The 18,074-nt window shown below is 44.4% G+C and overlaps 1 protein-coding gene across 6 annotated transcripts in view; it reads left to right on the forward strand.

The window, feature by feature from the left end:
- Nucleotides 1–18,074, forward strand: part of NAV2 (neuron navigator 2) — a 411,110-nt gene that overhangs the window by 221,775 nt on the left and 171,261 nt on the right. For 3 of the 6 annotated variants that reach the window (XM_017525903.2, XM_017525904.2, XM_017525905.2), the window contains 4 exons: nucleotides 814–1,915; nucleotides 6,886–6,998; nucleotides 11,820–11,928; nucleotides 13,752–14,141. In XM_017525903.2, coding sequence (XP_017381392.1) covers nucleotides 814–1,915; nucleotides 6,886–6,998; nucleotides 11,820–11,928; nucleotides 13,752–14,141 — 1,714 coding nt within the window. Of the gene's footprint in view, nucleotides 1–804; nucleotides 1,916–6,885; nucleotides 6,999–11,819; nucleotides 11,929–13,751; nucleotides 14,142–18,074 lie in introns of those variants that run through there. The other 3 variants (XM_037737552.1, XM_017525900.2, XM_017525901.2) reach the window with 1 other exon arrangement.

Below are 18,074 nucleotides of genomic sequence, written 5' to 3' on the forward strand. Positions count from 1 at the left end.
TTGCCCAGGCTGGAGTGCAGTGGCGTGATCTCGGCTCACTGCACCCTCCGCCTCCCGGGTTCAGGCACTTCTCCTGCCTCAGCCTCCTGAATAGCTGAGACTACAAGTATGCGCCACCATGTCCAGCTAATTTTTATATTTTTAGTAGAGACTAGGTTTCACCATGTTGCCCAGGCTAGTCTTGAACTCCTGACCTCAGGTGATCGGCCACCTCAGCCTTCCAAAGTGCTGAGATTACAGGTGTGAGTCACCACGCCCAGCCATTTGCAACTTTTAAAAAGTGCCAGGATAGGAAAAACTTACATGCTTTAACAGGCTTTAACAACTTTTGTGTATTCTTTTTTTAAAGATTCTACATGGTTTTTCCTCCTTTTCTATTTTTATAAATGTTGTATTTTAATGTCTCTGCTACATTGTTTGCTTAAAGTTGGATAATTCTTGATTCTTTCCCATAGTGGGGAAATGGGCTATGGGATGAATAATTCAAAGCGGTAGGTATTTCCTACTCTTTCATGAAATGGCTATATTATTGCCATGGGTATCTGTTCAGATCTGTTAAGATCAGCATGCGTTTGCAAGGCACATGCCACCAAAAGTGTTGGGGTCGGGGGGATGTGAACTGCGCAGGATGGAAAGCAGGAGGAAGTCAAGCCAGGAATTCAAAGCTAACCACGGATCATCCACAAAGTGGGCAATGGAGCTATACGGCATTTGGGTTGGGAGTGATTGGTTGTATGGCTGTGGCTGACCCTCCCTGGTCTTCAGTGCAGGTCAAAAGGTGTGATTCAGGTCTCCTCTCTTCTGTCTCTGCAGAGCCATTGGCAAGCTCAGCCTCCTCCCACCCCGGAATGAGCGACAATGCACCTGCTTCCTTGGAGAGCAGCAGCAGCTCCACCCCTACTAATTGTAGCACCTCCTCGGCCATCCCGCAGCCTAGCGCAGCCACCAAGCCTTGGCGCAGCAAATCCCTCAGCGTGAAGCACAGTGCCACGGTATCCATGCTCTCCATTAAGCCCCCTGGGCCTGAGGCCCCCAGGCCCACACCTGAAGCCATGAAGCCGGCCCCCAACAATCAGAAGTCCATGCTGGAAAAGCTGAAACTTTTCAACAGTAAAGGGGGCTCAAAGGCAGGTGAGGGCCCGGGGTCCCGGGACACAAGCTGTGAGCGGCTGGAGACTCTGCCCAGTTTCGAAGAGAGTGAGGAGCTGGAGGCCGCTGGTCGCATGCTCACCACCATGGGCCCTGCTTCCAGCAGCCCCAAGATTGCACTCAAGGGCATTGCCCAGAGGACTTTTAGCCGGGCGCTGACCAACAAGAAGAGTTCTCCGAAAGGCAATGAGAAAGAGAAGGAGAAACAACAGCGGGAGAAGGATAAGGAGAAAAGCAAGGACCTTGCCAAGAGAGCCTCTGTGACGGAGAGGCTGGACCTCAAGGAAGAGCCAAAAGAAGATCCCAGTGGAGCAGCCATGCCCGAGATGCCAAAAAAGTCCTCCAAGATCGCCAGCTTCATCCCCAAAGGGGGTAAGCTCAACAGTGCCAAGAAGGAGTCCATGGCCCCTTCCCACAGTGGAATACCAAAACCAGGAATGAAGAGCATGCCTGGGAAATCCCCAAGTGCCCCAACACCTTCCAGGGAAGGGGAGCGGAGCCGGAGTGGGAAGCCGAGCTCAGGGCTCCCCCAGCAGAAGCCCCAGCTGGACGGCAGACACTCCAGTTCCTCTTCCAGCCTGGCATCCTCAGAAGGAAAAGGCCCAGGAGGGACCACCCTGAACCACAGCATCAGCAGCCAGACCGTCAGTGGGTCCATCGGGACCACCCAGACCACAGGAAGCAATACCGTCAGTGTTCAGCTACCTCAGCCCCAGCAGCAATACAACCATCCCAACACTGCCACGGTCGCACCTTTCCTGTACAGGTAGGAGTTGCCACCCACCTGTGCTGCCTGGGACATTGGGTAAAAGAACCTTTTAGTGGATTCCGGCTCTGTGAGGACAAGAGCTAGGCTGTGCTCCAGGAATATTTAAGCCAGTAGCTAAGAAACCATGTGATAAGCTCCTAAGAGAGGCAGACACAGTGGGCCCCAGGGAGCAGTTCATACAGCACAGGTCAGGGGAGGAACAGAGAAAGCTGAAGAAGGGAAGTAAAATGTATGCTGATCCCAGGATGTGTAGGCATGTGGGGACCCCAGGCCTTGTAGCAGCAGCTTGCCTAAGCAGAAGTGTGAAGGCCTAAATGTGAGGGTGGGGATGGTTTTGTGTCACTTGACAGGCTCCGGCGTTAGTCCTAACACATCCCAACATACCTTGAAAAAAAACACACAAAAATAAACACCTGGCTCAATAACTAAGATTTCTTATAGCAGGGATTGCCTTGAACATCCAGATTCTCACAGTCCCTGCTGCTTGCTGGGGCTTTCAGAAGGGAGAGGGACATGGGGGAGAAGAGTCATGGTAGGGGAGGGGCCGGTTCTGGGAGAACAGAAGAGCTCATGTTCTGAGAGATAAACCTGGGCATTTGTGGTGATGGATGGATCCTTCTGTCCTTATCTGTCCCCCTGAACCCCTGTCTCTTTGATGGCGCATCCTCAGGACCATGGGAGACTGTGTGGAGCCAGGTGCTGCTGTTCTGTGTGATTCTAGCCATCGATATCGCTTGTTGCTCAGGCTGCACCACACCCCTTACTGAATAAGGCATGCAGGCTCCAGAGGCCGTGTCACACACATGGATGAGTCCACTCCCGGCAGATGGAAGCTCCCCAGCCCCTGCCCTTGACATTCTTATAATTCCCAGAGCTTTCATTGACATTACCCCACTCAGTTCTGTGCTGGAGATGAGCAGTGCATTTGGCCACACTGCACAATTGAATAACTAATACTTGTACACACAAAAGAGGATTAATGATTGAGTGTCACATTCTAGACACTTATTTTACAGTTGTAACTCAAGTGCATACAGATGCACAACTGTATACACATTCATACAGCCATATGTGTGGACACACATTAAAAGTAACATGTAAGTATGGACACTAGTCATACATAAAATGCAAAGGCACATATGCATACATGCATTTACATGCCTGTTCAGGTGCATAGGTGCATGCCCAGACTTTCAGCTTGCTATGTTTGTATGATTCCCCAAAGAATTCAGTATTCCGTCTTTCCTCCTGAGTTGTGTTGTAGTGGGCTCTGTTACAGTTCCTGCCAATAGCTGGTGGAGGGACTAGCTTACGTGCTTTCAAAGGAAAGCCAGCCAGCACAGGGCCAGCAAAGGAATGTCAGGCATTGCCCTCCTGCCTTTTCTTCTGCCCACATTCCCTTTCAGTGAGGGTCATACCGATCTTTTTAATTGGGAGAAGGTCTCATTTTATTGAATCAAGTCATCAGCTCAGCTAACAGTCCTGAGAAGAGCCCCAGGGCTTAGATAATAACTCAGCTGGTCTACAGGCACAGCTTTTAATACAATTGTTCTCTGAAGTGTGAAGGCAACTGAATAGCTCCACATGAAATTTCTGTAATTCCAATAGCATTATTAGTCGTGAGGTAATACATGTTCAAGATTCACAAACTCTCAATTTGCATTTTCAGAATTAAAATATGACAGCCTTTGATCACCAATCCCATTCCTTTTTGGCTGTTCGCTATAATCATTTGAAAGATTATAAAACATATAACCTTTTTTTATTTCAAGATTTTCTATCAGAAGAAAAAGTCTTAATGATAAAGAGCAAATGTCTGAAAAAGAGGAGGAAGAGGAAAACATCTAGGATGTGTATCTGACTAGCCCCATTTTTATGTTACTGCCCACTCTGGGTAACGTCTCTCTGGCCCCTTTGAGGTACCCTCGTCTTTAATGGAGTCTGGGAAGTGATGCTGGAAAGAAGAGCACCAGGATAGGAATCAGGACACCTGGGCCTATCCTTTGTCAGCCCTTGATGCCCTCTGAGGTCTTGGGCACTGGCTGCAGGAACAGCTGTTGATTGAGTGCAGGAAGAGACTCCACTAAGGACTTTCCACATCTTAGCTCATTTCATTCTTCCTGCACTTCCATGACCTAGCAGCTTAGGGGTAATTAAGCAACTTGCTCCAAGAACTAGGCTAGAAGAGCTCACATTTAAAACCAAATGTGGGCTGAGCATGGTGGCTTATGCCTGAAATCCCATCATTTTGGGAGGTCAAGGCAGGCATATCACTTGAGGTTAGGAGTTCAAGACCAGCCTGACCAATGTGGTGAAATGCTATCTCTACTAAAAATAGAAAAATTAGCCTGGCAAGGTGAACTATGCCTGTAGTCCCAAATATTTGGGAGGCTGAGGCATGAAAATCACTTGAACCTGGGAAAAGGAGGTTTCAGTGAGCCATAAATGCACCACTGCACTCCAGCCTGGGCAATAGAACAAGACTCCGTTTCAAAAAAAAAAACAAAAACCCAAGTTTGTCTAACTAGTGAGACTAGGCTCTTAACCACTAGTCTTGACTCTAAATCACTTTATCTTCATTGTCTTCATCTGGAAAGTGAGAAGATTAGATTAGATTAGATTCTATAAAATGGTTTATTCTCCCTTTCTGCTCTAAACTTCTCTCCCTCAAGCTTATGGTTCACTATATATAAATTATAATTGCTCTTCCCAAAACCTTTCCATGTTACAGTTGTTACCAAGGAGTAAAGGGAAGATGGGTCATATTTTAAAAAAATCACTCAGAATGAATTATATTTATCAATTCATATGTAACTATTACTTTATAGTTTACTAAGAGTTGTGCATCACGTCACATTTGATTTTTATAGAACCAGAGGAGGTTGCCATTATTATCCCCATTGTACAGATGAGGATGCTGAGATTCAAAGAGGGGAATTGACTTAGCTCAAATTTGCATGGCTACCAAGTTATAGATCTTAGACCTGGAGCTAGCTGAATATTTAGACTTCCAAGTCTAATGTTCCTTCGAGTCCCTAGCATCTTCTGAGACTTAAACACTTCTTATTTATCCGGTCCACATGCCCTTCTTGTGTTGCCTGTGCAGCATATGAACTTGAACTGACTTTTGCCTCCGGAGAACTCTCAATCTAGTTGAGGACAGATTTACTTATTAGATCACATTTTAGCCAACAGGAGAATAGAGTGCTATAGGAACACAAAAGAGGTGGGAAGATCAGCTGGCAAGGAGTCAAGAAAGGCTCCCAGGCAAAGGTGACATGGAAGCTGCATCTTAAAGACAGATTAGGAGCCAACTAAGGAAGGAGGAGAAGAGCCTTTAGGCAGAGAGGTTGCAGTTACTACAAAGATAAAGTTGTTAAAGGCATGTGGAGAGAAGGCACATGTAGGTGGAGCATAGTAGAGCTGTATGTAAAGGTTCAGAAAGGCAGAAGATGGGGATGGAAATAAAGGAAGAATTTGGCCATCATCTACCACAATAAGGAGTTTAGACCTTATTTCGTAGGTAATGGAAACACTGAAGACAGGGTTGTCATCACATCGGTATTACAAAAATCAACGAAGGATTGTGTGGGGAGTAGTCCAGACTTAGGAAGAGTGTAGAATGGAGATTACGGATTCAGATGCCTAATTGGCCCCTAAATGGTCATCTAGATGGGTGGCTCAGGGTGAGTGGGGCAGTGGCAGAGAGAGCTATACCTCTTTAGAGGATGCAGCCACCACTTGGCACCAGCAGATGGCGCTCTACACGAACAAACCCTCAGTCTTTCCCAGACTTTGTTTTTGTGGACGAAGGCAGAATTCCAGATATTTATTGTGAAATATCCCAATTTTAAAATATTGAGCTAATTTTAAAACTTTAAAATATTATACAGACCAGTAGGAATAAATCGGGCTGATTTCCACACCTGGCTGCCATTTTAACCTCCAGGTGTGAGGTACCTGTTTCAAAGCGCTCATAAGGCCTCAACGGAGACGCTGAGGGCCTGGACCCTGGCTGAGGATAAAAGGAGCACAGGGATTGTGAAATCCTTTAAAGGTAAAGATAGCACAGTTGAGAATGATGGCCTCAGTGGGAAGAACAAAGGAGGGAAGAACAGTTGGATGACTTGAGGTTTATCAGGACACATTCCCCGTCCTCCACTCTCAGTCTCGGCAAACGTTTCCTTCGCAGACAGTGAAATTGGTTGAATCAGCTCACGATGCCAGCGCATGAATAATGTTATACGCAGGGTCATGCATCTGAGTGTAATTACACATTTGCATGCCATACCGAGTGAGCAGAGGTAACTGTGACATGAAAACACTGCACGAAGCCATTGCTTCAATTTGCTTGACAAATAAGGACATGGAGAGGGTTTGGGGAAGTACAGATTTCAGTCAAGTGTTGTAATAATGATCAATGAGACCTTTCATGTCAGAAGAGCTAAGCTCTGAATCAGAGACCTGGAGGGCAAACGCACCTGCTTGGCACCCACTTCCAACTGGTTTAATGGCCACCTTTGTAGAGAGAGCCATGTCAGGAGGATTTTGGGGCGGGGATGCTGTTAATACAGTCATCTTTATGTTTGACTTTTTGGTGTTGCTGGTTTCTTAGAAGTTGTTCTTTGGCATAGGTTAAATTATTCAAACCACCCAGCACCCTCCAGCATGTATCTGGCTAGACCTAGCACCCTGAGGGAGATTCAGAGAAGCATTTCCCAGTGAGGGACTGCAGACCCTCCATTTGGACAATGAAAAGTTTATCTTTACAGTTCAGTGGCTTTTCTGTTCTTAGGACATTGCTCCACATACGGCTCATGAATTATTTAGCCTCAGTCTGCTGGTCTGCTCTGTTCTGAAGCTTCTTGTGCAGGAGGTGATGGTGAGCACTGTGGTTAGACCGCAGTGGTCCAGATGGGGTAGTTGCCTGTCATGACAAGTGTATCTGCTTTGGTTTGTATGTGAAGGTCTCAGACAGACACCGAAGGGAATGTTACTGCCGAGTCAAGCTCAACAGGTGTGAGCATGGAGCCCAGCCACTTCACCAAGACTGGACAGCCTGCTCTGGAAGAACTCACTGGTGAGTATGGAGCCCCAGAAATCTGTGTCTGTTGGTGATGAGGCCACCCTTGCAATACCTGCTGGAATGGCATGAACCCAGCTTGATTGAAAGTTGCATTATGGTTGCATTGACTGTTAAGAAACTTTCTTTCTTTCTTTTCCTACTATTTTCCTTATTCTTTTTCTTCCCTTTTCTCTCCCTCATACAGTTTCTTCCCTCCTCCCCAGAATTGTAAACAAGTCTCTTAGTGGTGTGCAAATCCTACTTTTAACATATATTCAGTTTTATTCATTTAGGGACTCTGGACTGCACTGTTACTTAACTTTGAATCTTCTTGTTCACTCTTCAGATAAGTTGTTTTTCAACAAGATTTAAAACTCTAAAATAGTGGATTTCGTTCCTGTGTGGAAGCACTGATTTAAAATGTGTTCTTAGAGTCCTACACGAATTGGGGGGGAAAATTGTAACATGCTTCTTTTACTAAAAACAAAAATCTAAATTTTATTTAAATGTATCCTAGACAATGATAATTACAGGGACATGATACTGTATCATAGCCTAAAATTTGCAGTTGTTGTATAGTTGATTCCACAAGCATTTATTTATTGATGTTTTGCTGTCACATTTTTAATTTAAAGAAGAAAATTCACCCCTGAATTAGAATTCTTCCTACAGCAGATTCTAAGCTGTCATCTTCTCCCTTTTCCCCATTCCCCAACTCTGTGATCCTGGCTCCAGCAACTTCTATCCAGGGAAGCGAGTGTAAGCCATGGATTTATTAGTGGCTATGTCACTTCTCATATCTTACCACTTCCAAAGTTGGGTTAAGAACTGAATCCGTGTTTATTTTATTAAACTACATAGCCCTGATTACACCATTTTAATAGTCACATTACAGCTGTGGAATTTGTCTGCAGCCCAATGATTGAACCTTACCCATCTTGCCATTAGCCCTAAGGATTAATTTCAGAGGATCTGGGCGATCTATTTCCTTCTGGTTCCACTGGCTGCGCACAGTGATGGTGCAGAGATTCTTCAAGCCATTTGTAAGCAATCCATCTTAGAATGATCCGGGCCCCACATTTGGGATTGATTTTGTTTCCTTCTCTTCGATGTTCGTAGCTCCCTTGCATATGAGTACATGGATAGCTCAAGAAAAGGACCAGCAATCAGAAGGGTGTGGAGTTCAGATGGCTTCTTGGGTCTCCACGCACATTCCAGATTGCGTTCTGATGTGCGGACATCAAAAGAGCAAGGCCAGAGCTTCAGATCCCAGCATGGTTCAGATGTGTGGCCTGTGGAGTGGCGTCGATTTCTGTCAAACGTTGAGTCTCAGCAAAATCCACATTTGAAAAGCAAAAGGAACAGCCAGAGAATATTCCAAATATTACCTAGATTTCAGAGTGACAGACTGGAGTATGTTATCTTCCCCTAATTTTTCTTTTTATCTCCATGTCTCCACTGTACCAGGCCTTGAGAGCTTGGAAAACCTGAGATGCTGTCAGTCAGCCTTGGGGAACAGACCTGTGCAACCAGTAGTGTTTGACTATGCACTCTTTGGTATCAAATCAAATGGGATTGGTCACTAATGAAAATTCTTTATCAGGGTGACATGTCTTTATTTTCAAGCAGTAGAAATCACATGTGTGACTATGTTGAATTTTTTTATGGAGACACTGAATAATAAATAGCATGAGGCTGAATTTAACTTACCCACAGCCAGTCCTTTGAAATGACAGTGAATGGGAGGACTGATTAGAAATGGACACTTACTTAACTATTTGATCCATCACTTAGTTCTTCCCCCTGCTTATGCAAATGGGCAAGTTTTCCTACAGTGTGTGGTCATGTGCAGAGCATTGTAGTTGAGAAATGCATCTTGGATGATAGAATTTGAAGGAACAACACACACCTTATTATCCAGCTCATGAATTCCTTCTTTAGCTTACTGATGACTCATCTTTCAGCATCTGCTCAAATATTTCTTGGATAAAATGTTCCTTCATAAGGCAGCCCTTTATTTTGTTGTTGTTGTTGATAGCTTCAACAGTTAATGGAGTTCTTTATTCTTATATTTCCAGTCACTGAATATAATTCAGCCTTCTGAAGCCCCAGACAGTTTTTATTCTTTTCCATGTAGTAACATATCCCTTAAGCCTTCTTTATTTCCAAGTAAAAATCCTGGATGTTTTTCATGGCCCTTGTGTAACACCTTGATATCCTCCAAACCCAGTCATATTTGCTCACCATGTGATGTTCTCCCAATCGTGGCTAGTAGCTTGAGGTAGAGCTGTCTGTGGCAAAGTCCAGATCACTACAAGTAGACACTAAATTTTTAAGACCTCTCCATATCTATGAGTTGAAAGTGCCCTGCTGTTTCCACTGGAGCTCGATTGTGTTTTTCCTGTGTTCAGGCTATGAGTTAGTAAATCTTATACATTCAGGCCATCGTCCAAGGAGGCATCATTGGCAGTTCAGAATGTGCTCACCTAAGCATGTCAGTGGACCACTGTCTTGTGTTTCTACATTACCCTTGGGATCTGATGTAGTGTAGAGCCCTGGAAGGGGGCAAATATTTCTCAGCAGTACCCACAAGAGGGAAACAGGGCTTTTTTTTTTTTTTTTTCCCGAATGAGAACAGTATTTATTATCTCAGTCTCTTTGCTGGTGAATCTGGGTACAGCTTAGCTGGTGCCCCTGGTTCTATATCTCTTGTCACATCTCTCATGGAGCTCCAGTCAGGCTGTCGGCTAAATCTGCATTCATCTCAAGGCTTTTCAGGGCTGGGGAATGAGTTACTGAGCACTCATTTTGTGCTATATGCCATGTCATCTGACTCTCTCACTAACCCTTCTAGCAGAGGGGTTTTATGTCTATTTTACAAATGAGATCCAGAGAGAAGTAGTGACTTGTCCGGGGTCAGGTGACTAAGAAGCAGCACTGCCACATTTCAAATATTAATCTGTGGAAATGCAAAGTCCATGCTTTTCCTACAGCCCCACACTGACCAAGTGTGTGTTGGGTAATAAGTATTTCTTAGGCATCTATAAATTGTGTGGGGGTTACCAAAAGGAAAGGTGAGACACCATCCCTATCTCAAAGATCTTTGGCTTTCTGTCTGGATGCAGTGGCTATACCTGTAACCTTAGCACTTTGGGAGGCCAATGTGAGAAGATCATTTGAGGCCAGGAGTTTGAGACTAGCCTGAGCAACATAGCAAGACTCCATCTCTACAAAGAAAACAAATTAGCCAGGCATGGTGGTACATGCCTGTAGCCCTCGCTACATGGGAGGCCAAGGTGGGAGGATTGGTTGAGCCCAGGAGTTTGAGGCTGCTTTGAGCTAGGATCATAGCACTGCACTCCAGCCTGAGCAACACAGCAAGAGCCTGCTCTATAAAATAAAATAAAATAGTTGAATTTCTAATGGAGGGTTAAGACCAGCAAATAGGTCATTAATAGCATGATGGATTAGCAAATATACTTATTATATTTTGTGTGTGTGGTTAAGGTAATCAATTGAGGTAATCTGAAAACCTGTGCCTAGACTTAGCTTCATAATCAATGTTTTCTAAAGGTTATAGAGCTAGCCTAAGCATCAGTATGTTTTTAGCAGCCTTATATACATAAAATGTGGCCAAACTGTCAGTAAAAGATTTTACTGATGGTCCAGAAGGTAGATGCAATTACATTCCTCCAAGATCATTAAGGGAAGGTACAACAGATATACATCTTTGCTTTTGTTTAAAAACATATAGATATGTATGTATTTTAAAACATTGGGTGGGAAATTAAGTTTGACCACTTTTCAGATAAGAGAAAAATGCCTTCCAAATTTCTTTGAGTTAAAAGGGGGAAGGAGGGGATTGAAAGCACTTGCATTTTCAAGTTAAATCTCCTCAGTGAAATCATGGGCATATCCATCCCAGCCTCCAGGCACTACCATGCCAAGAACAACCTAAGAAAGTTGTTATCTATCTCAGAAGAAAAGCTAATTCAATGGCATTTCTTAGCTGCCTAGTGCCCTGTTAATTCTGTTAATCATTATTGCAGTTATTGCCCTTCTCTTTTTTATAAGGCTAAAAGAAATGGAATTAGGCCAGGTGCTCACACCTGTAATCCCAGCATTTTGGGAGGCTGAGATGGGCCGATCACCTGAGGTCAGGAGTTTGAGATCACCTGGGCAACATGGTAAAATCCCATTTGTACAAAAAAATAAAAACAATTAGCCAGGTGTGGTGGCAGGCACCTATAATCCCAGCTACTCTGGAGGCTGAGGCAGGAGAATTGCCTGAACCCAGGAGGTAGAGGTTGCAGTGAGCTGAGATCGTACCACTGTGCTCCAGCCTGGACAACAGGGTAAGACTCCATCTCAAAAAAAAATTTTTTTTGATTAATAAGTGTAGATCTTCTAGCTACCACAAGCTATGCTTGAAAAGTAGGGCCTAAGATAGCTGCATATATCACTGATAGAAAACAAAATACCTCTGTTTTTGGGGTCGGGGGGCAGAAAATGACTCCCTGGTCAGACCTAACCTGAGCATGTCTCTGTTGGAGACACTGGGGAAATGTGTTTACATCTCAGACTAGGCACTTGGCTTTTCCCACATGCTACACTTCACCTATTTGAGAAGGCAGCCGAAAGAAGAATCTCCTTGGACTTCACACTTCCTTTGGGCATCCATTCAATCATTCATTGATTCTCAAATCCTTATTAAGCACCCACGACGAGCCACGTGCTGACCCTGGAACATGGTTATGGTCGCAGACACGAATGCTGCTCTTAGGAAGCTCACGGTCGGCCAGAGAATTTAACTAGTCTTAACCCTCTGCTTTCCAGGGGAAGATCCTGAGGCTCGGCGGCTGCGGACGGTGAAGAACATCGCTGATCTGCGGCAGAATTTGGAGGAAACCATGTCCAGTTTAAGGGGAACTCAGGTTACACACAGGTATCTATGGTGTGGATTACTTTACTGAAATAGCTGGTATCTTAATTTTCAGTACTTCTCCTGTGTCTGTTCATACCACTAGCAAAGTGATTTGGTTATAATGGATCAATAGTCTTGCTTTCCAAATGTGCCGGAATTCACAAAGTATGCCATAAAACATGCAGAAGCGGGTTATAGGAAACAAAAATTAGTGTAGACAGATTTTTCCCAAAAGCAGAAGGTTGCTAAATCCATTCAGCAGTGGACACTGTAGATCAGCTCTATTTAAATTTCACTTTACTTGCATTTTCTAAAACTATCTGGTGCTGTTGAAATGAGCAGGTGAACTATATTTGGCCTGTGTGATAAACTGAGTAACTTGAATTCTTACCCAGTCTTCTGACTATGCAGCCCTCTGTAATATTGTTAGTCATGCACATGCATAAAACACGTAAGGAAATATTTATAAAAACTAAGCATCATGTTTAAACTCTGATCTAGTTGGATGAAATCTAGGATGATACTAGAAACATTTGTCATGTGCTTTCATTGTTGAACAAGGAGTTAAAGAGGATGCAACCCTGGGCTTTCCTTTTTGGGCAGGAGGAGGTTTTATAGTTTGTGGAAATCAAGGAAAGTCCTCGTTGTCCCTACTGAGCTCCCTGGGAGTCTCCTTTGCTTCTCCAATACGTGACTACGGCAAGGAACCCACACTGTCAGCAGTTTTGGCAGACTGGGGTTAACCACTGTGGGTTCCATCTCCAGTAGGACCAAGGCCCAAAACAAGGAGCCTTTCCAAGATCAGAGGAAAACAAAAACAGCTTAAGGGACCAAGTTGGCTCTTTCAGAGGAGAGTAAATTCGGGATTTGGAGGTGGTACCCTCTTAAACCTTTAGGTATCTGAATGACGGGGAGTCAGATATTGGATCTTGTGACTCTTCCATTAGGTGTGAAACATCCGTCTTTCCACCATTGTCACTGACCCTGACTCAATGTTGGCATAGCAGTTTCGTGGTGGGATGCTAATTAGACTTCAGTGGTTTCTCCTGCAGGGAAGAATCTCACTCACTCTGCTCAGTGAGGAAATTCCAGTTTTCCTGTAGAAGTGCAGATGATAGTCTTGACCAGGCTGCAAGAACCTGCAGCGCTGTGGAGACAGGGGAAGACAGATGCTGCCAAGAGACTGAGTTCGTTCTTGGGCATCAAGCATGAGCTCAATCTCTTGGCAGATTCTGGTCCATGTAACTTGATTGAAGAGGGAACTCAAGCCCAGGCATTTACCAATCTTTCCAGGATTTTTGGATGAAATATGAGAAAAGCAAAAGTCTGGTGGAAATGAACCTCAGAGGGTTAGAAAATTAGGGCTGTCTCCACTGCTCAGTTGGGAGGGAGCTAAGGATGTAAAATGTGGTATTAGGAACTCCTGGTGGGTGGAGAATCCCACCCTTAGCAAAAGAGGGCTGTCATGCGACATCCTAGAATGAATGGGCAAGCGGCAACCTTCATGCCCCATCCTAATCAGTTCAGCAGTTTCTGGCATTTTCTTTCCAGGATCAGAAAGAAAATTCTAATAGTTGAGGTTATTTAATTAGAGTAATTCGTTTCTTGTACCGTGTGTTAGCAGGGAAAGCCTCCGCTAGCCTTTTCAGAATGTTATATAGGTGTGCAGCTTTCCTGTTTCATTTTGAACAGGGGAAACACACCAGGTGGTACGTGGGGGCCGGTTGTTTTATCCTGTTTTGTATATGAGGATTATTTCATAATTCTAAGTAATTAAAGAGCATATAAACTGTGAAGGATACTAGATACCTTTGAGTCTAATCAGATTGGTTTTATGTTTCTAGCACATTGGAAACCACGTTTGACACCAATGTCACCACCGAGATGAGTGGCCGTAGCATACTCAGCTTGACAGCGAGGCCCACGCCCCTGTCCTGGAGACTGGGCCAGTCCAGCCCTCGGCTCCAAGCAGGAGATGCCCCCTCGATGGGCAATGGGTACCCCCCTCGAGCCAATGCCAGCCGGTTCATCAACACTGAATCAGGTCGCTATGTGTACTCTGCCCCTCTGAGAAGGCAGCTGGCCTCCCGGGGCAGCAGCGTCTGCCACGTGGACGTCTCAGACAAGGCAGGAGATGAGATGGACCTGGAAGGCATCAGCATGGACGCCCCCGGCTACATGAGCGATGGAGACGTTCTGAGCAAGAACATCCGGACCGATGACATTACAAGCGGGTAAGTACCTGGGGCCGCCTGGCTGTTCTTTTGTAGGGTTCTATTTGAGTCTTCCAGAGGAGGTCAACTGCCCGCCTGAGTTTCTGCTGTCCATATCAAAGACTGTGTGTCATGAAGGGAAACGCTGCTGGGCTGTGAGTCTGAAGGCCTGGGCAGTCCAGGCTTGGCCAGTAACTCACAAGCACCAAAGTGACACTTGAGAACAAACCATGTCATGTCAGTCCCTTAAGCCAAACCTCGCACTGAGGATGGAATCCTTGCCGGTTAGACGGCCCCCCTGGGCCTGTACCTGCCTCTTAGATCTCACCTTCCCCTCTCCTACCTGTTTCCCCCCTGCAGCTGTCCCTTCCAATCCTCAGTCTTGTCACGCTCTTTCGTTCGTGCCTCACGGCCTTGCACTCTGTGTTTCTCAGCCTGGATTCTGCTTCCCAGAGCTTTGCATGGTAGGTCCTTCTTGCTGCTCAGCTGACACCTCCTTGACCGTGCAATTAGAGGTAGGTGTGTGTCCTGCCTCCTGCCCTAGGCATCTCTACGACTCTAGCAGGCTGCTTTGGAAGCGTATCACTATTTGAAAAGAGCTTGATTATGTGTTGATCCTTTATTGCCCCCCGGCCCCCTCCGACTTGCAGCAGTAAGCACCGTAAAGCCAGGACTTGCCTTGCTCGTTCACCACAGAATCCCCAGTGTGTTGTGTATAATAGGAGCTCATAAATATTGCGAAATCAGTGAACATGTGAATCAGTGAATGAGTGAACAAACCCAGCCTCCCTGTTCCTCTAAGTGCTCATCTGTGAAGTGAAGTGGAGTGATGAGATGATGTCTTGAGGGACCCTTCAGATGGAGCCTGCCTTGACTACAGCACTGGCTGGCATCTTGTTTTTGTGCCCCTCTCAGATCACTGTACAGACTTAGGGTGCAGTGAGTTATTTCACTTGCCCGAGACTTTTTCCTTCATCTGTTAATGTGACTTGCCCAGAAGTTCTCCAAGATCTTTTCCACCTTGAATGTTCTAGCTATTAAAGTTACAGATAAGGAAAAGCAGAACTAATAATTGTGCCACTCATTTCCATAAAAATAATGATCAAAAACCCGATGGGTGAGTCAGTATTTTTATAATTTACATAATAGCTAAACTCTCCTATATGCCAGATGCAGTGCTAGGCGCTTTATACTCTCTTGTTCTATCTCCACAGCAGTCCTTTGAGGTAGATGCTATCATAATCCCTATTTTATAGATGAGCAAAGTGAAGTCCAGGAAGGTTAAATTACTTGCCCAAGGGCTTGCAGCTATTAGGGGCAGAGCCCAGGGCTAGTGGCTCCAGAGCTGATTTCCCTTAAGGGTAGTAGTGTTTCATCTTGCCAACATTTTATTGCTGTATTGAAATAGTATAACTACTAGAGTTTATTTCAAAATTAATTTAATTTTCCTCAGGTCTACCTCTGTGACTAGAAGTGTTCTTTTATTTAATTAAAAACAGAGGCCTGGAGGTGCTTTGGCTTTCAGCCTGCCACTGTTAGAACTATCTTGGTTGTGAAATCTTTGGAAACAGGAGCTGTCAAACCTTTTGTAGGGGCAAAGGGAAAATTTCCCATTCACCCTCTGAAGGTTCACTGAAAACTCACAAAAGGCAGATTTACTGGAGAAAGGACATATAAATGTACTTAATGTATATGCACAGGAGCCTTCAGAATGAATACCCAAAGATATAGGGGAAATAGTCCAATTTTATGCTTAGGCTCTACAAAGTATGGGCAGCTGTGTAGAAACATGATTGGGCAAAATCTAATGCTAATAGATGGAGTGGGGAAACCCAGCAAGGCCTGTCTGTCTAGATCATTCTTAGTCCTTCTGAGCAGCGTTCCTGTCTCCGGGATGTGGGGCAGAGCCCTCTCTGTAACGGAGTTTCTGCAATGAAACAAGGTGGGCCAGATAATTTATTTGTGGCCAGCTTCACACAGAAAGGAAGAGGGAAAATTAGAGTACTTTGTAGGTTTTATGGCTGGCTTTGGGAAAAAAGGGATCTGATTTCTATGGCCCACCTGGGGGGAGAGGGATTCTAGTTTCTATGGCTGACCTCAGGGGAAATAGGATTGAGAGACCGGATGGCAGGAGAAGGCCAGTGAAAAACTTTTGCTTCTGGAGCCTTTACTTTATAGTGTTTTTGAGCCCCAACACCTTACAATACAACACATTTCGACTGCCTGGAGCGGCTGGGGCAGTTAATGGACTGAGAAATTAAATGATCTTGTCAACTCAGAGCATCACTTTTTTCTAGTTTTCCCTAAACATGAAAAATGATAGCATACACCTGTTACTACAACTGAATTGCCCGTAATTTAATCTTTGTATTATTGTTTAGAAGACTTTTGGTATCTAGCATGGACTCGGATTTATCAATTCCAATTTTCACATACTACTAAAAAATTTCTGGCTTGTTTTGAGGTTTTTGTGCCCTATAATAAAGAGTTTATTTTATTGTCAAACCAGTCTTTTAATTCTACAAAGATGGCCAGTGGATTTATTTTGATGTAGTGTTGATTATGTCCACAAGGTGGAGACATTGAAACACTCTAACCTGAAGCTTAGCGATAGCCAAGTGAGAAACTCCTGGTTTCTTTAACCATCCAAACCACAGCCTTTACCTTTGCTTAAAAGCACCAATGTTTACATTTCAGTTCCGGCTTTGCCAAGCTTACGTTTTAACATGTGCTATAGCACTTAGAGCAAGTGTAGATAAAAAGTTCAGAAATGTAAGCAAAGCACCCAATTACTGAAACTGGAGAACTTTGGTCTGGTTTTCTTTCTGTTCCTTTTAATGTAGAAATTTACCCTCAGCATCAGGAGAGGTAGCCCAGATGGCACCTAATGCTCCTTTAGTTGTAGCATTCTAGAACACGTGTTAAGCCTGTCTCCACTCTGTGGAAATGCATGTGAATTTCTGCTTTAAGGCAATGTTACCAGTTTGTGTTTACATGCAGAGTTCAGGGCAAGACACTTAATGTCTTTTCTACTCATATCATGTTCTTCATATAAACTGGCAAGGCTGTAAATACTGAAAGGCTAGTTATTCTGTGCTTCAGAATCTTCTAAATAAGGCATTGTTGAGGCAGTTGATGTAGTGGAAGAAATATAGGCTCGAATATCATATCAGACAGACCAGGGCTTAAACCCTGCCCAACCTCCTGCCAGCTCTGTGACATTAGGCATGCCATTTGACTTGCCTGAGCTTTGAAGCGCTACAAGTAATATGGTTTTTGAAGCTTCAGTTGGATTTCTCTTTGCAGTTATATTTGATAAAGACCAAAATCCCAGTCAGAGTCTAGATGTCTTATTACCCTCAAACATCCAGGCGCTTGGAAACAATGAAATGATTAAAGTTTTTGTCCAGATGTTTATTTGGCTTAGTAGAAACATAGCCTTGGTGTATGAGGAATATATCAATCTGTACAGAGGCTCTTTGAGGAAAGTTCTTGTGAAGGCTTATAACAAGTTTATTTAGAAAATCTGATATGGAAATAAATTCTGTTTTCCAAAAACCTAAGACCTCTGTTTTTAGTGTGATGCTGTACCTCAGCTTGGAGTAACAGCTATTTTTGGATGCCTGTAGTTCATTTTCTGTACTGGTGTGCACATGCACACCTGTGTGTACCCTTCAGTTCTCCCTGTGGTAGGGCTGTAATTACTTTATTACCATGGAATTTACCTAAGAAATTAAGGGGTAGCCGGGCGCGGTGGCTCAAGCCTGTAATCCCAGCACTTTGGGAGGCCGAGGCGGGTGGATCACGAGGTCAAGAGATGGAGACCATCCTGGTCAACATGGTAAAACCCCGTCTCTACTAAAAATACAAAAAATTAGCCGGGCATGGTGGCACGTGCCTGTAATCCCAGCTACTCAGGAGGCTGAGGCAGGAGAATTGCCTGAACCCAGGAGG

The sequence above is a fragment of the Cebus imitator genome, unplaced genomic scaffold, assembly GCF_001604975.1.
Source record: "Cebus imitator isolate Cc_AM_T3 unplaced genomic scaffold, Cebus_imitator-1.0 Scaffold39, whole genome shotgun sequence".
NCBI lineage: Eukaryota > Metazoa > Chordata > Mammalia > Primates > Cebidae > Cebus > Cebus imitator.